The 18,030-nt window shown below is 33.9% G+C and overlaps 1 protein-coding gene across 3 annotated transcripts in view; it reads right to left on the bottom strand.

The window, feature by feature from the left end:
• The window catches only part of LOC114325261 (PP2C-like domain-containing protein CG9801), a 47,527-nt gene that overhangs the window by 16,968 nt on the left and 12,529 nt on the right, over positions 1 to 18,030 (bottom strand). For all 3 annotated transcript variants that reach the window (XM_050656628.1, XM_028273269.2, XM_028273268.2), the window contains 4 exons: positions 12,149 to 12,376; positions 11,605 to 11,840; positions 7,593 to 7,782; positions 2,108 to 2,773 (listed from right to left, as the gene is read on the bottom strand). In XM_050656628.1, coding sequence (XP_050512585.1) covers positions 2,108 to 2,773; positions 7,593 to 7,782; positions 11,605 to 11,840; positions 12,149 to 12,376 — 1,320 coding nt within the window. The remainder of the gene's footprint in view (positions 1 to 2,107; positions 2,774 to 7,592; positions 7,783 to 11,604; positions 11,841 to 12,148; positions 12,377 to 18,030) is intronic.

Here is an 18,030-nt window from a genome sequence, read left to right as displayed (position 1 = left end):
GCCAAAAAAGATAACTTTAGATCAAAAGTAAAGTACCTTTATATGTAGTTCAGAATATTTCAATTAGAAGGATGTAATTACATACTGAAACATAGTTTTTAATTCTAATAGTTTTTTATTCATAATAACAATTTTCGATATTGTGAAAAATAAACGTATTTTACTCTTGAACGAAATTCAGATTTTTTGACATACCTCGTATAAAATTGATAAAATTTGACATAAGATGGTTGTATTTTAGGTTTTGGACCATGCAGAACTTTTTATTAAGAATCACTTTTTTCGTAAAATTAATAATAAGAGTTATCTGAATTGAAATAACTGAAAATAATGTGTTATCCATAATTTTACAAAAAAAAACAATTTTCAATTAGAAGGATGTAATTGCATACTAGAATATAGTTTTTAATTCCAAACAACTTTTCATAATAGCAATTTTCAATATTGTGAAAAATAAAGCTTTACTCTTGAGTGAAATTCGAACTTTTTGACATACCTCGTATAATATTCAAAAAATTTGATATTTGATGGTTAAATCTTAGGTTTTGGACCATGCAGAGCTTTTTATGAAGAATAACTGTTTTTCGTAAAATTAATAATAAAAAAGTTTTCCATACGGATACAACTTACAGGGACATACTGTATAATAATATACTTACAATCATAAAATGTATAACTTATCGGCTGCATATGACACGGTTTGGAAAGATGGCCTCATCTATAAGCTCCTGAAAATAATCCCCTGCAAAGCAACCGCCCGACTCATAAATACTATGCTGAGCAGTAGAAACTTTCGTGTAACCATGGGAACTACAGTGAGCAAACAGAGAACGCTTAACAACGGCCTCCCCCAGGGCTCCGTACTTGCACCGCTGCTATTTAGTATGTATATAGCTGATATGCCCCCTACCAGATCTAAAAAATTTGGATATGCAGACGACTGGGCACTTGCAACTCAAAACTGCTTAATACAAAACTCCGAGGCAATCCTAACGGAAGATCTGGAACGCCTGGTTAAGTACTTTAAACAATGGAGACTTAAACCTAACCCCAAAAAAACCGAGGTTAGCTGTTTTCACCTAAACAAAAATATGGCCCACACAAAACTTGAAGTGTACATTGATAACCAACTGCTCACGCACAACTATAATCCCAAGTACCTCGGCGTCACCCTGGACAGAACACTCTCCTTTAAGAAACATCTTGAGAACACCGCAGCAAAGCTGAGAACCCGTAACAACATCATACAGAAGCTTTGCGGGACTACATGGGGCTCAACAGCAAGTACACTTCGGTGTTCAGCCCTTGGACTCGTATACTCCGCAGCTGAGTACTGCTCCCCTGTTTGGCTGAACAGCGTTCACACAAAAATTATAGATACTCAGCTCAATGTCGCCATGCGTCTCATATCTGGAACGATCAAGTCTACACCTGTGGAGTGGCTTCCACTACTGAGCCACATACCTCCACCTAACCTTCGTCGTCAGCATGCTCTGCTTAGAGAATTCCAAAAGCTGCTTAACAACCCGCAGTTACCTATACACACATATGTCGCCGACGCTAACTCACATCGATTGCGCTCCAGAAAACCTCCGACTAGAGATGCAATAAACTTGAGTTCCAACAATTTCCAAATGAACTCCCAGTGGAAGAACATGCAGAGCGACAGACCGAACCTAATAATGAGAAACACACCATGCATCACCGACACTCCACCAGGTTTTGACCTCCCCCGAAAATCATGGTCAACTCTTAACAGGATAAGAACGGGTCACGGAGTCTGCGCAGATTCCCTTTATAAATGGAAAATGAGAACCTCTGCTGAGTGCGACTGCGGCGCCGAGAAACAGACCATCCAGCATATGATTGCCGAATGCCCTCGGAGAAAGTATGATGGAGATCCTCGGGACTTCGCCTCTGCAACACCAGCGTCGATTGAATATATTAATACATTAGATGTTAGACTATAACATATGTGTGATAATGTTGTGTATCAAATTGCCATACGCTAAATAAAATATGAAGAATAGCTTTTTTTCGTAAAACTAATAATAAAAAAGTTTTCCATATGGATACAACTTACAGGGATACTGTATAATTCACTTACTTTTTTCTATTTTCGGCGATCCATCTATGGAATTTTGACTCATAAAAGCTGCTATAAGCGGATTTTCGTAATCAGGATTTCTACTAAGGCTATTACTTTTACTACTCTCTACTACATTACTCGTTAGCTCTCTATTATACTCTTTATTAGCTGCTTCTGCTTCTGGTACATTTGAACTACTAACGCTGGAATGTTCTACTACCGTATTATTCTTGCTCTGTATCGAAATGTTCTCTACAGAAGGGGAGGAAGACTTATCAGAAACTGTGTTACTGTTTATACTAGATTTCTCTGCCGAGTTTACATCTCTAGTCTTAGATTTCCTAGGGGGCTTCACGGGAGGCTTCTGTCCGCTGCTTTCTAAATTTCTAACAGGTTTAACTACGGGAGCCTTAATTTCTACTGGCATTTGAGGCTGTACAGGTCTTTGTCTCGTACTTGCTTTCCTTGCGGGAGGTTGATCGTTTTTGGTATTCACAGTAAATTTGCAGACATTGGGGTCGAAGTTGTCGGTGAGACCGTCGCTGGCCACCATCACGATATCGCCTTTCTGCAACGTCGTTATGGAGAGCGTGAGGTTGCTGAGTTCTGGGTTGATGCCGTCTACAGGACCTAGAGCTCCTAGTGCGTCGCGCATGTCTCTGTTAGAATTGATATCGTGGGAACCTAAAGTGTCAAAAAATAATATATTAATCCTTTGTAAAAGGTATAAAATTTTTTTATTAAAAATCCCTTAAAAGGGCTACATCACAACAAAACGTTTTCGATTTTTATAAAAAATCATCATCAGTGTTCGATAAACTGGATGCTAGCTGAGCCACAAAAGAAAAATATCTGGGGAAAAACCCTTTACATAAAATATAGATGCCTTAAAGTGCATACTTCAAGAAAAAGGCCTGTGATGGTCACATGGCAAACAGGATAACCATGTGACCATCACAGGCCTTTTTCTTGAAGTATGCACTTTTAAGGCATCTATATTTTATGTAAAGGGTTTTTACCCAGATATTTTTCTTTTGTGGCTCAGCTAGCATCCAGTTTATCGAACACTGATGATGATTTTTTATAAAAATCGAAAACGTTTTGTTGTGATGTAGCCCTTTTAAGGGATTTTTAATAAAAAAAATTTTATACCTTTTACAAAGGATTTCTTTCCAATTTTGTGATTGATGGTATACAGCCAACTACAGGAAAACTTTTTCTTTTCCTTGTGGATTTTTTAATATATTAATGTAACCAAATAGCGTTTTCCGTATAATATGTCACAATTCTCAGAAGTATGACACATACAGGGTGATCAACTATTTTCAATGGGAAATAAGCCACAATTTTACCAAAAAAAAATAATTTTAGTTATTATATTCCTTTTCCATTGTAAATTTTACTGTCTCTTCTTGATCATTTATAATATTTAGGAATGTATCCAGGGAACTTGCATAAATTTTTAAATTCGAAAAAAATGTTATAAATCACAACAGAACATAATTTAAAACATGTATCAAAGATAAAAAAAGTTTTGTTTGTCTTTCGTTTGGCCCCTAAAGACGATTAAAAATTAAAATTAAAACAGGTGGTCCAAAACGCATAGTGACGTCATATAGTTGTGCATGTACATTCTGCACCAACAAAGTAAACAAAATTGTATATAATTTTAAATTAGACACTATAAACGTCAGTAGAAAATACAGTTATGTAACGTCACAAGCGTTTTTGATCGTTTGAACTATTTTACATTGGCTAAGGGTTCTTCTAAACCAAGGCCAGAAAACAGAAAAAAATATATAGATTTTAAATTATCTTCGTTATTATGAGGTTTTACCGCGTGAAAGTTTGGAAATATTATTTTTAAAGGAAACTGAATAATATTACGTAATAAAAAAATGTGTAAGTTCCCTTATAGGTTTGGCATTCGTTTTGACACTGACACTAAGTTTTATAAATATATTTGATAATTTCTATTTCTGATATATTTGAGTGTTTTTAAGATATATTTTTTAAAATGACCGAAGAGGGTTTTTGTAAAGGGCAGTCTGATAACTTACCTATAGTTGATATGTGTATGGTGGCTACATATTTTCAAAAGAGTGAAAATTTTTCCGTCGGAGAAGTTCAGGGAGTTAAAGCAGATAAGTAAGTACATATATTATGTATATTATACTCCCATTATACCTACTAATTTTATACTGTGATTTTATTCTGATTATTATTCTCATAAGTATTTAACGATAAAACTTAGTAGGTACACACTTCCTATTAAGTATAGTGATCAAAAAATGTCATTACAATATAAATATTTTCCCATATTTCGCGACGATGCTGTGGACAAATACCCAAGTAGGTGGAGGCCAATAAACTAAAGAAGAAGAATATACTTACATATAACCCTCCCACATCACTGATATAACCATATAAAAAACTAATGTAAAACTATGTGACGTCACGGGCCGTCTGAACTACTTTAAAATAAAGAAGACTTTAAATTTGTATTTCTAAGTTATTATGAGTTTTTGAAGCGGGAAATTTTGGAAATCTCATTTTTATACAAAACTGAACATTATTATGTAATAAAAAAAAATGTGCAAGTTCCCCATTCTGATCTATGAGGCCATATTGAAAACACGTCACCTATTCTATCTAAAACTAAACCTATCAATGAACAAAAAATAACAAAGAATTGCATTTATAAAATACCTTGTGAATGCGAACAATTTTATTTAGGTGAAACATCAAGACCATTAAACGTTACAATAAGTGAACATCAGTCTTATATTAAAAATAGAGAATTTGATAGATCTCAAATATGTCAACACGCATGGGATAATGAACATAGAGTTCAAGTATAGTCCTGAAAGAAACAGATAGTAAAAAGAGAAAAATCAAAGAAGCGGCTCTAATTATGCTAAATGAAACCAATTGTGTCGCAAATTCCTCGGTAGAATGCAGTAAGATGTGGTTACCCATACTAAAAGAGGAAGTCAATAGAAAGAAAATACCACGATTAGTAAGTCAGTAACATATCGAGTTAGTACATATTTTATATTTTAGTATTATTTATATAATATCTATGTATTATTAATATTATTTATAATTTAAAATAGCATATATCGCTGGTACCTATGATTAATGTGATTCCTAATACATTTCCAGTGAACATAATAACTCTTTGATAAGTGTTGGCGATACAATTCTTTTTTATATGCGTGTCCGCGAAGATTATAACTCCCAAAATATTTATAACGAAAAGATTTAGTTCATAATAGATGCCGACGAAAACAATTATTTCCCTTTCTGTTTCTGTGTCTGCCGACGAAAACAATTATTTCTGAGAACTTTTAGTAATTATAATTTTCGTGGACCCAAAAATAAAATGATGTTTTTTGCTGATACTCCTCAAAAAATAAATTTTTTCGCTAACACTTTATTAGGGATTATAATTTTCACAATCATATAATTAAAAATAATATTCTTCGCCGGCGTTCATTTAAGTTCTACTCTTACCGGCATTTTTCGGAGTTATACTTTTCGTAGGCAGCGGCCATATATATTAAAGTCGGAATTTGGTATTAGATTTGAGAGTAAACTAAATGTAAGCCCAAATACTTACGATGTCGGGATAGTATGACGAGGTTTTTCCTGGTTTTCCCTCGTGATTTACTATGGAGTCTCTAACGCGAAAATTTTACTGCCACCGTTGCATTTGGTTGTCTTTTTAAAGAGCTATCACAAGTTATGACTTTTTGTGGCGGATATTCTTGAGTTGGGTTGATTTCATGTAATCAAATGACCTATCTTTTAGTAAAGTCGTTCCAGGAACGCCACTCATCAATATTGGCAATATCATTTTAAAGTCTTCTACTTTAAAATGTATAATACATGTCTGAATTGTCGATATAAATAAGTCAGATTAAATAAAATATTGGAAGAATATTTTACTTGGCCACAACATTTTTGTTTAATTTAGTATTATTTTGTATTTGGACAACGACACCCGACTTGGGCGTCGAAATCATTTTTTGGCAAAATTGTGGCTTATTTCCCATTGAAAATAGTTGATTATAAATTATGCCACAAGGAAATAGCTTCAGAACAACATACAGGGTTACCCAGACTAATTTATCCAGGCTATATCTCTTAAACGAATAGAGGTTTTCGAACGGGAGAAAAACTGATCTAGTTCATTTGTAATACACTTTAATATGGCGTAAAGAAATCATGCCCTAAATATTCATCCCTTATTTCCAACCCCCAACTTTATTTTTTTAATAGCACCCTGTACATTTTTTTATAGTTTTGGATGTGGTCTTCTATCGTCTATTCAACAGATTTGTTAAAAATAAAAACGGTTGGTTAGTAATCAAAAAAATATCAGTTTATTTTTGTTAATTATGTGTCCCAGACTAATTTATCCAGGCTATATTTCTTAAACGAATAGAGATTTTCGAATGGGACAAAAACTGATCTATTCCATTTGTAACATATGGCGTAAAAAAATTCTTCCCCTAAATATGCATCCCAGTAGGTCCCATTCGAAAATCTCTATTCGTTTAAGAGAAATAGCCTGGATAAATCAGTCTGGGACACCCTGTATACAAGAATCTTCTCAAAAGTTGGTAACGAGTACGCATGGTCACGAATAGAGGTGGACTAGTCCAGATGATTCTCGAATATTTTTGGTATACATACGGAGCGCCCTTATTAGTTAGTTTGGTATATAAGATAATATCGTTTGGAAATAAATAGTTTTATATAAATTAGAACCGTTCTTTTTATATAAAATCGTTACAGTAGTGCCAGGTGTGTGGGATAATTCATTAATTTAAAAATAAATTAAGCAGTAACTTTTGAAAAGACTTTTTAACTGTTGAAAGCTGTTCGGTGGTGATTTCTGTAAAAAAGAACATTTGGAAAGTACGTGTGTGCCTAATCAAAGATGCGAATCGTAAAACTGTCAGTAAAACAGTTACATGAACAACTAGAAGAACGGGATGACGAATGCAGCGGATCCAAGAAGATCCTTCAAGAACGACTGAGCTGAGGGATGTTCTCAACAAGAATGGAGATAACCCAAAGGCATTCCAGTTTCAGTCAGCAGAAGAAACAGTTTTAAAGAAAATCGTGTGTAATTGTGAAATCAAGAATTTGGCTTTATCAAAGATAGGCCATGTACTAGAAAATCTGGATTGCAAGATTTTGAGAAGCATGTTGAAGTGATACTTCCCAGAAGCCGGCGTAGGAATTACTGTGCGTTACATTAACCCCAAGAGATCGTGTCATTCAATTACAGTACAATGTTATTTCTTCTTGAGGGGTTTATGCAGAGCTAGAGAGTTCTGTATATTCCGCCATCCTGAACTTTCACATAGAATTTCTGATCGGGACGTTCAGATCCAAGAGGGGAGCAGTATACCGAAAAAGTCTCTCAATATGTAATTATAATGGGAATTACCAAAAAAAGATTATTTATTAAAAATATTCTATAACTTACCTTTAGTAAGTTCTCTGACTCCGTACTTCCTCGAATAAATATAGGCCAACGTATCACCTACGTTACAGACACAACAAACGTATTGCGCCTCAGTCTCTAATCTCTCCTGACCGTTCGGCAACCTCACTCTTTTCTCCAATTTCTGCCTAAGCGGCAAAACCACGGCAACTGTCAATGTCGTCAGCATGCCCTTAAAATAATTCATTAATAGAGGACAGTTCATCTATCAAAACGATTAAAAATTATAGTAACGAAATCCTAAATAAAAAATTAATAATACACAGTAAACGCTACGCTAGTAGACACACGGGTACCTAATTGCTAGGCTTGTGATAATCCAGCTCGTTCTCACCTGTGACTTTCATTGACTGTCATGAAACTATTCAAAATAATTACACTAAGCAACAAAATTAACGCACCACCTTAAAAATTTGACATCTTTGACGTCCCGTATTTTCGTGTAACAATTTATTTATTTAGCGTATGGCTTAAGTATATCACAGAATATATTTAGATTTATGCATTATACAATGCATCACAAACAGATGTCCAATTTTTTTATATATTCGATTGACCCTTCGGTTGCCATTACAAAGTCTATAGGGTCGCCTGTGTATGCTCTGCGTGGACAGTCCTGAACAATGTGACTGATCGTCTGTCTTGCAGCGCCGCAGTCACAAGAAGGCGAGGGGAGTTTACCCCATCTGTGGAGGGAGTCGGCGCATCTTCCACAGTTTGTTCGAATTCGATTAAGGGCTGCCCAAATCTTACGGGGACGTTCAAATTCGCCAGGTTTCCCTATGATGTCCGGTAGACTATGGTAATGCGGATCTGTCCTACTTTCCCAATCTTCTCTCCATCGGGTATTTAAGTCAAAGTTGGATTGCTGCAGCGCTTGAGCAGATTGTAGAGGGGGTAACCTGGATCGGAGACGGTTTCCAAGAATATCGGGGATGTTGTTGTGGACTAGAAGCTGGCGACTGTCCATTATTTTGTTATATTCTTTAACCAATGCATGTTCGCGGCGTAGGTTAGGTGGTGCTATATTACTAAGGGTAGGTAGCCACATTGTAGGGGTGGGCTTAATTGTGCCTGTTATCATACGCATAGTACGGTTTAGTTGGGTGTCGACCAGGTGGGTATGCCTGCTATTTAGCCACACTGCAGCACAGTATTCTGCCACCGGATATATCAGGCCAAGAGCAGAGGATCTTAATGTTGATGCTGTGGACCCCCATGTAGTGCCGCAGAGTTTCTGTATTATATTGTTGCGTGTTTTCAATTTTGCTGCTGTTTTCGTCAGGTGTTCTCTGAATGTGAGCGTTATGTCTAGAGTAACCCCAAGGTATTTCGGGTATTTATTGTGTTTTAACAGCTTGTTATTAAAATACACTCGCAATTCTCTGTTTGCCAACTTGTTGTTTAGATGAAAAGCTGATACTTCAGTTTTTGTAGTACTTGGCTGTAGTCTCCATTTCTTAAGGTATTCGCTGAGGATGGATAAGTCATTCGTGAGAGTGATTTCTGTAGTTTCTAAAGATTGGTGGCTTGTTGCAAGGGTCCAGTCGTCAGCATATCCAAACTTCCGAGATTCGGTTTCAGGCATGTCAGCAATATAGAGGCTGAAAAGTAAAGGGGCAAGGACAGAACCCTGTGGAAGACCATTGTTAAGTTTCATCTGTCTACTCGTCTCCTTTCCCATTATAACCTGGAAGGCTCTGTTGGTCAGCATGTTGTCAATGAGGTTAATTATCTTTCTGCAGGGGATAATGCGGGCCAGTTTATATATTAATCCCTGTCTCCAAACAGTATCATATGCTGCTGTTAGATCTATAAATACTGTTGCTGTCTTTTGTTTCTTTTGAAAACTAGCTTCTATAAAAGTTGTTAATGACAGCACTTGGTCCGTACAGCTTCGATGAGGGCGGAAGCCTGCTTGTTCAATGGGGACATTTTCTAGTATCCTGTGACTAATTCTGTTGAGGAGAAGCTTTTCTAATAGTTTATATACCATGCTGAGTAGAGCTATGGGGCGGTAGTTTTCTGGCTTATCGTTTGATTTGCCCGGTTTCGGAATTGCAATTATCTTTGTTCGCTTAAGTGTAACAATGATAGTGTGTTTTTTCCTCAAAGTTCGGAACACCCTGTGGAATATTCCAGCGTATATAAAATAATAACATTAAAACTTAACTGTTAGGCTGTCTTAACATTCTGCTTTTCGATTCATTCGCTTATGTTGGATAATAAAAAAGTTAGGTACTTTAACAACTAGCCAGATTATTCATCAATACAGGGTGTTTCTAAATAAGTGCGACAAGCTTTAAGAAGTAATTCTGCATGAAAAAATAATGACCGTTTGCTTTCTTTCCGAGACACGGGATGTTGAACTTTTTCTTACAAACTGATGATTTATTTATTGCTCTAAAACCGGTTGAGATATGCAAATGAAATTTAGTAGGTTTTAAGAGGTGGTTATTGCGCGTTTTCTGACATACAATTAAGAATTTTATATTCACCATTGGCGTGCATACGGGTCATATTACCCGTCTGCACGCCAATGGTGAATATAAAATTCTTAGTTGTATGTCAAAAAATGCGCAATAACTACCTCTTAAAACCTACTAAATTTCATTTGTATATCTCAACCGGTTTTAGAGCAATAAATAAATCGTTAGTTTGTAAAAAAAATTCAACATCCCGTATCTCGGAAACAAAGCATTTGAGGACATATGTTTATAAAGCAAACAGTCATTATTTTTTCATGCAGAATTACCCTTTAAAGTTTGTCGCACTTACTTAGAAACACCCTGTATTGATGAAAAACGTTGCTAGTTGTTAAAGTACCTAACTTTTTTATTATCCAACATAAGCGAATGAATCAAAAAGCAGAATGTTAAGACAGCTTAAGTCTACAGTCGAGTTTTAATGTCAATATTTTATATACGCTGGAATATTCCACAGGGTGTTCCGAACTTTGACGAAAAAACACACTATCGTTGTTACACCCGGTATACAATGACACTTACCTGTTTAGCAACAATATTATTACATCGATATTCTTGAATAATAAAGTAATAACATATTAAAATAATTACTCAAATTTGGGCAACAGGTTTAAGAAATACGAGACATCAAAAATGTACCATTTTTAAGATGGTGCGTTAATTTTGATGCTTAATGTATTTTTTCATACAAACAAATAGATTAATTAAGGTGATACAGTAGCGATCAACAGGTAGCAAAAACGCGTTTCAAGATTGCGGCTGTAATTTTGAATATTTTTTCGAGATATTTGGCACACGTATTCGTAATATAATACAGAATGGCGGTACAGAGCCCAATTTGAAAAATATATTAATATGTGGAAATTACTCTGTAATTAAATACAAACGAGCCTGTACCGCCATTAATAAGAACAAAAAAATACACTTTCTTCAAATAAACTTTTTTATCCGATGCCTAGATTTTGTGTCATTTTGGAACTACTAAAATTTTTTATTTCATTAGTAGTTCCAAAATGACACAAAATCTAGGCATCGGATAAAAAAGTTTATTTGAAGAAAGTGTATTTTTTTGTTCTTCTTAATGGCGGTACAGGCTCGTTTTTTTAATATTGTATTTAATTACAGAGTAATTTCCACATATTAATATATTTTTCAAATTGGGCCACTATTTATTATATTACGAATACGTGTGCCAAATATCTCGAAATAATATTCAAAATTACAGCCGCAATCATGGAACGCGTTTTCGCTACCTGTTGATCGCTACTGTTTCCTCTTAATAGTATTGTAACTCAATTCAATGGCAACTATAAACTTCAAATACAACTGTTCTATAAACTGTCAACTTTCTATGTATGTTTATATTGATTTCTATACGTTTTCTGACGTTCTAGACGCCACTAGACATAAAAGTAAACAGTACAATACGTGAAGGGTCCAGGTTTGTATTACCTCAATGTACCCTGTGTCTAGTAGCCCGGCGGTTACTGTGTAAGGAAGTGACCTACCTTATTTTCTAGAATGAGATCATGAGCACAATTGAACGCCCTCAAAAGACACACGAAAACTTCTCTTGTGCTACCTACAAGATTCACTTTTTCGTCTAGAATAGTGCTTGAAGTAGAGCTCTCATCAGTCTTTATGGTAAGACTTTCGAACGGTTTGGTATCGTTGAATATAGTCTTGTTGAGGTAGTGCAGACTGCCGTGTACAGCCGATTTGGCTGCTATGCTAGCCTTTTCTCCTACAAATATTAAGTATATGTATATTAGATAGAATTGGCCTACTTTATCCGTATTTTTTATGAAAGTATGTACATATATTACTACATACAAGATAAGAAGCAAGAAGACTATTTAAAACATGTGAAATAAAACAGAGAACAGCATACATCATACAAACATTTAATATTAAATCATTAATACCTACAAAATTAAAGTATAGATGTAAAAATCGGTTGAGAATAATTTATTTACAAAGCGACGAAGTATTTGAACAATAAAAAACAAATATATCAGCAGAATGACTTTTTATAAGTTGTAAACAACTTACCCCAATTGACGCCGTCTGCTACCGCCAAAATCGCAGAATCGCTCCTCGCTATGATTCCGAAACAATCCGCTATGGGATCGCCATTTTTGTTCTTCGTTACTTGATTTCTGTCATACAGAGAATCGGACAGACCGTAAACACATTCTGATTTTCTACACCACTCTTGTGGAAGAGCCGAGTCGTCGTTTTGTAGGGGAAAATTGTCAGGGGTGCTGGTGACATCGTCGCCTAAAAGAAACGAAGTAAAAAAATGGTTTATTAAATGTGTTCTGCATACACGACAAAGACAAATATGATACTGGCTACTAATGTCAAGAATGGCAACTACTAGTGTTAAAACGACAAACATGAGTTGTTTTGTCAACGAAATGAAGAATTTCATTCGTATATTCGTTTAAACATGCAAACTATGTGTTCAGATTTGTTGAATGGAACGTGGAATAAAGTGCTGAAGAAAAATGCATTCCTCAAGATGAAGAACAGATATATGCAGCAGAGAATAAAGGCATTAGATATGTGGCCAAATAGCAAGACTCTCAACATATCTTTGTAGTAATGAATTACAAAACAGAATGAACAGTAAACCCACACTATTGTTTATAAAACAGTAAAAGGTAAAAGTCAATGGCTTGGACAAGGATATCAAAGAATATAGACGTTAATAGAAGGGCACTGCCCTGTAACGTTTTAGCATAGGATTCTGTGCACCTACTGAGTAGGTGCATGTGGCTTGACAACGACTATGGTATTTTCACGGGACAAATAAACGTGACCATCTGTTCCATTCAAACTTTTCTTCTAGGAGAGTATATATTCTTTGAGGATATCTAATCTAATAAAAGGCTAAGACGACACGTCAAGCAGAAGTTCCAGGACGATGACTTCTAGCGCCACCTAGGAAAGAAATCTGAACTACCAACTGACACTTTAAAAAAACGCATCACTTGTTTGTGGACTTTAAAGCTGCTTATGACACAATAAATAGAAAAAAGCTCTTTAAACTTTTTTCGGAAACTGGGAAATACCATATCATCTGGTAGAACTCGTGAAGTTAACACTGGAGAAGTGGCATTGTGGGATAAATGAATACGATATATGGCGTAAACGATATAACTTTGAATTGTAGTAAAAATAGGACCCGTATATAGTAAAATTAGTAAATATAAACCTCATAAGATGGGTTGGCCACGTGTTAAGAATGAATCCACCATTGAATGAAATGGTGGAAACTCCACCAGAATATATATGTTTCAAAACCCAGTAGGAAGTAGAACCAGAGGAAGACCTAGACTAAGATATCGTGGGCCAAGGCCCACGAAAGGCAATAGAGCCATGATTATGATGATGGAGATGCTGCAGTTTTTACTGGTAGATGAAGTTACTTAAAAGGGTGCATTTTTGGCCCTAAATTGTTCATTATTTAAAAAATCCACCGAATTCACTAAAGGAAGCATAGAGCTCCAAGTTATTGAGGTCCAAAACTCAAAAAAACTTGCCAGGTATTACCTAGCCGGGCAAAGTCCCCAACAGAACACTGTTTCACGTTATTTCTCTGCACTATGTGTGCATTTTCAAATCTGGAATTTGAAAACAACAAATATTTTCAAAGGCTGTATTTAAACTATTCTTTAGTAAATCTAATATTAACATATTTCGTTAGCATAATAGCAGCGGTTATTTACACTTCATGATTTAATGTAATGTAAAAGAAAGCAGAACTATAGCAACTTTCCACCACCCTGTGATTAAATAAACCGTAAATTTGAAATTTGGTGCAAAAACCCAGTTATTAAACGTGACCAGAAAAGCTAGTGGAAGGAAAGTATACCCTTTTTATTACAAAAACACGCTTACGTCATTCAAGATTTCTGACGTCAAAGCATTGCCAAAACATTAGAATATGACACGGTTCTTAGACATTACTACGGCTGCCCAGATCGACTAACCAATGAACATTAACGGTGCGATTACGTCACGAGTATAATGTCATTTGAATCGTAAAATGACGTTCGATTTTTTTCGAATCCTGAGAAAACTAAAAAGTATTTTAGAAAAATTAGAAATAAACACAGAATGAAAGATTACGTTATTAGCGAGGGCCGAAAGTCCCTTAGAGTAAATAAAAAGTTTCTTTTGAATGAAATATTTGCAATTAAAAATCACACTTCTCTTTTATTTTCAGCACTGTAACTTATTAAAATAAACATTATAGAAGTTTTCAGGGACTTTCGGCCCTCGGTGATAATGTAGTATTTCATTCTGCGTTTAAATTTTTCAAAAATATTTATTAGTTTTCTCAGGATTCGAAAAAAATTAATACATTTAAAACACATTGAGAATTTTGACGTGCGTCAAAATTTTGCATTTTGCTCCTTTCCCTTAATCGGTATTTATATGTCTTTGATGTATGGAAAATAGTCAACTATCAAGAAATAAAGATGTTTAGTGCAACATGTTCCATGCAAAAAAAAATAATTTTAAAAAAAAAACAAAAAAAAAACGTTTAAAAAATTTTTGACCAACTTTTGGTCCTGGCAACATGCAAATTTGTTAAAAGGGGTCCTTTTTGAGTAAGACTGTGTAAAAAATCCGAATTAGAATATTTTTCCTAGCGGATGCGCGGTGGCTTTCTGGACTAATAATATATTGTAAGAATTTAAATAATAGTAGGTACCTAATAAATTTGGCCACACTACAGCCTGGCATTCTAAAATATCATCAACATTATTTTTACGTTAATACATAATGGGATTTTAACGTTTTCTACCTTATAAATATATATGTATTCTTATTTAAACTCCTACAATAGGTACGATGTACAACTTTCATGAATAATTCAAAATAAGTTTTTACGGGAAACAACACCAAAATTACAAATACAAAAATATAAAGTAAACTAGGATATTACCGGGTGGTGAATTGGAAAACGGGCCACAGGAAACTCAATGTAAAATTCTAAACTGCTGAATTCCTACTTCCCTAATTATTTTACATCAAAAGACGTTAGAAACTATTTGTAGAGGATTGAAATCTGTATTGAAAACAACTGTTAAAATTGAGCTAAGAATTACACATATTCCAAAATTTTGTAAAAATGCGTAAAAATACGTTTTCAGCCCAAAATTACGCCACACACAGTGCAATAATGTGTCACAATGAAGTTATTATTTTCACATTTTTGAACTGCCAACATTTTTATTTTATCATTAAAAGCAATACAGTTGATATGATACCCTCAGCTGCGGAGAAAATATTAATAATAAAGATTTTTTATTCAGTCAATGGTGTGAGCACTGTCAGTTAAATAGTAACGTGTGGCCTAACTTTTACACACATACCTACTGTGGCAAATGTATATTTTTCAAAATTTTGGAATTTAAATCGTAGAACAATTTTAACGTTTGATTTTAATACAGATTTCAATTCTCTACAAATATTCTCTCATGATTTTTGATGTAAAATAATTAGGGAAGCAGGAATTCAACAGTTTAGAATTTTACATTGAGTTTCCTATGGTCCGTTTTACGATTCACCACCCGGTATAAGATAACATGTGTATTATTTGTCTTATTATTTAAAATAATAACACAAACACTACACATATATACACAATAACACGCATTCAATGATCGAAAATCATTTAAAATATGGGATTCTGTATTCTTGTGACGTAAAGTCAAAAATTGAAGTCTCCCCACCACAGTCGATCTGGGCAACCGTAGTATATCTAAGAACCGTGAGAATATGACTTTTCATCATGGCCATATTTCTTGTACAGTGAAAAGCTAGACATCATTACTTGTCAGAGATATTTTTCTTTGTTTTATTTACTGCACAGAAGAATAAAGAATTATAGATATTATTTGTACATTAAACAAAAACAAAGAAAAATATCTCTGACAAGTACCTAATGATGCCTAGCTTCTCACTGTACAATAAACATGGCCTTGACAAAAAGTCATACCTAATATTCTAATGTTTTGACAATGCTCTGACGTCAGAAATCTTGAATGACGTAAGCGTGCTTTTGTAGTAAAAAGGGTGTAAGTGAAAATTGCTTATTTCTGCTAAATTATATTAAAAAAGTACAACTCAAACATGCACATGCATGGTATCGTTTAAACCAAACTCAACTACATGCTATAAAATAAATATCGCGAAAAATAAAATCTTTTAACCTTGCATGCAAACTATAAGGTCGAATCAGGTAGATAAGGTAACGATCATTAACAACAAACCGTATTATTACTGTAATTCGATAGTTGCTTCCTATAAGTGGAAATAAATACTCTTTGAGGTATTAGTTGATTCAAAATATGGATCATTTAATTTTTATCAAGGTTAGACTTTGTATGGGGCTTCTTAGAACATAAATAAAAGATTTCTGTATCAACGAAGCAACTAAAATTGAAGATATGTAATTTAACTAACTGAACTTTGTACTTCTTTTTGTAATGTCATCTTCGCCTAAGATTAAAAAAGATTCTTAAAAATCAATTTCTATCAAGTTCTCTTTTAAAAATTGTTCTAAGGCCTGTATATCTGAAATTATTCAAGCGTTCTTCATTTACCAATTAGTCATTATCGATTTCTTCCAGGGCTGCTTTAAATACCTCTTCTGAGTAAATACTAAAGATTAGAGGAAATAAGACATGTCCCTGTCTAATACCTCTGCTCTCTTTATTACAATGTCTTCGTCTAATTGGTTGTCCGTTAGGTATTTTATCGGTTATCAAGAGTTTTTTCTTTTTCTTGGAATTTTTATTACGTTCATCATTACTTATTTGTAATATACTTATAGACCAGGGCGCATCTGTAAAAATATTAGTACATTTGGACGTTGAGAGGTGACTCAAATTTTTTTGCAGAAATTGCTTGAAAATAAATCAAATATTAATATTTGAGTTATCCTCCCTCTCAAAAAGGTCCGGAACATTGTTTAAATAATCAAAATGTCAAAAAATTAAGGAAAAATTCGATTTTTTTCTTCGTTTTTTGATTATAATTTTAAAAGTATTCATTTCCGAGAAAAGTTGTACTGACATAAAAGTTGCGTATATAAATTTCCTACAATATAGAATTGGTTAAAAATTTAAAAAATAGTTACCCTTGTTGCAAAATAGCAATGATTGCGAAAAAAACATACAAAAACAAGTATTCGCATTATACATTTTTAAACCATTAATGCTAGACTTAGGACCTTCATATTTAACCCAGAAAAACTTTATGATATAGTAAAATAATACTGTAAATTTCATTAAAATCGGTTTAATAGATTTTGCAAAATAAATTTCGCAATCCAGCTTTCCCAAAAAAAATTCATTATTTCAAAATGTTACAGGACTGAAAATAAAGCAATATCAAGTTGAAATTTTTTTTGCTTATAGAAGTGTACTGTACCTTTCATTTGCAATTTTGCAAAATTAAAATCGATTAACACCACGGCGTCAGGAATTTTTTTTAAATAAACATTAATTATTGGTGCTACGCGCAGGACAGCGGATAGTTTGCTCTGATTGGGCATTCCAATGACCTTTGATAATGATTGATACATTTTAATTTTTATTACATTTCGATATAAATAAATAAATTTGTTTATTGCAAAATAAAACACATACTCTATCCTTTGAAATAACACTTTTACTAGCAAAAACTTTCTTTGTTCATATATTTTAACTTAGAGAATAAAAGTTTATTATTTTTAAACATATGCAATTGTTTAAACAATATTTCACAATCAATAATAAAATTAGTTTGGTTTTTGTGGAATTAAAATATTAAAATACAACAAAATATAGAGTAAGAAAATAATATATTAGATAAAGATTGGAAGAAATTTTGGTGGAAATCAACTTTTGTGAATCGAACACCGCTGTCCTGAG

Source organism: Diabrotica virgifera, chromosome 7 (assembly GCF_917563875.1).
Source record: "Diabrotica virgifera virgifera chromosome 7, PGI_DIABVI_V3a".
Lineage (NCBI taxonomy): Eukaryota > Metazoa > Arthropoda > Insecta > Coleoptera > Chrysomelidae > Diabrotica > Diabrotica virgifera.
The sequence above is the reverse complement of the archived record's forward strand: the minus strand, read 5'-3'. Positions and strand labels throughout refer to the sequence as shown.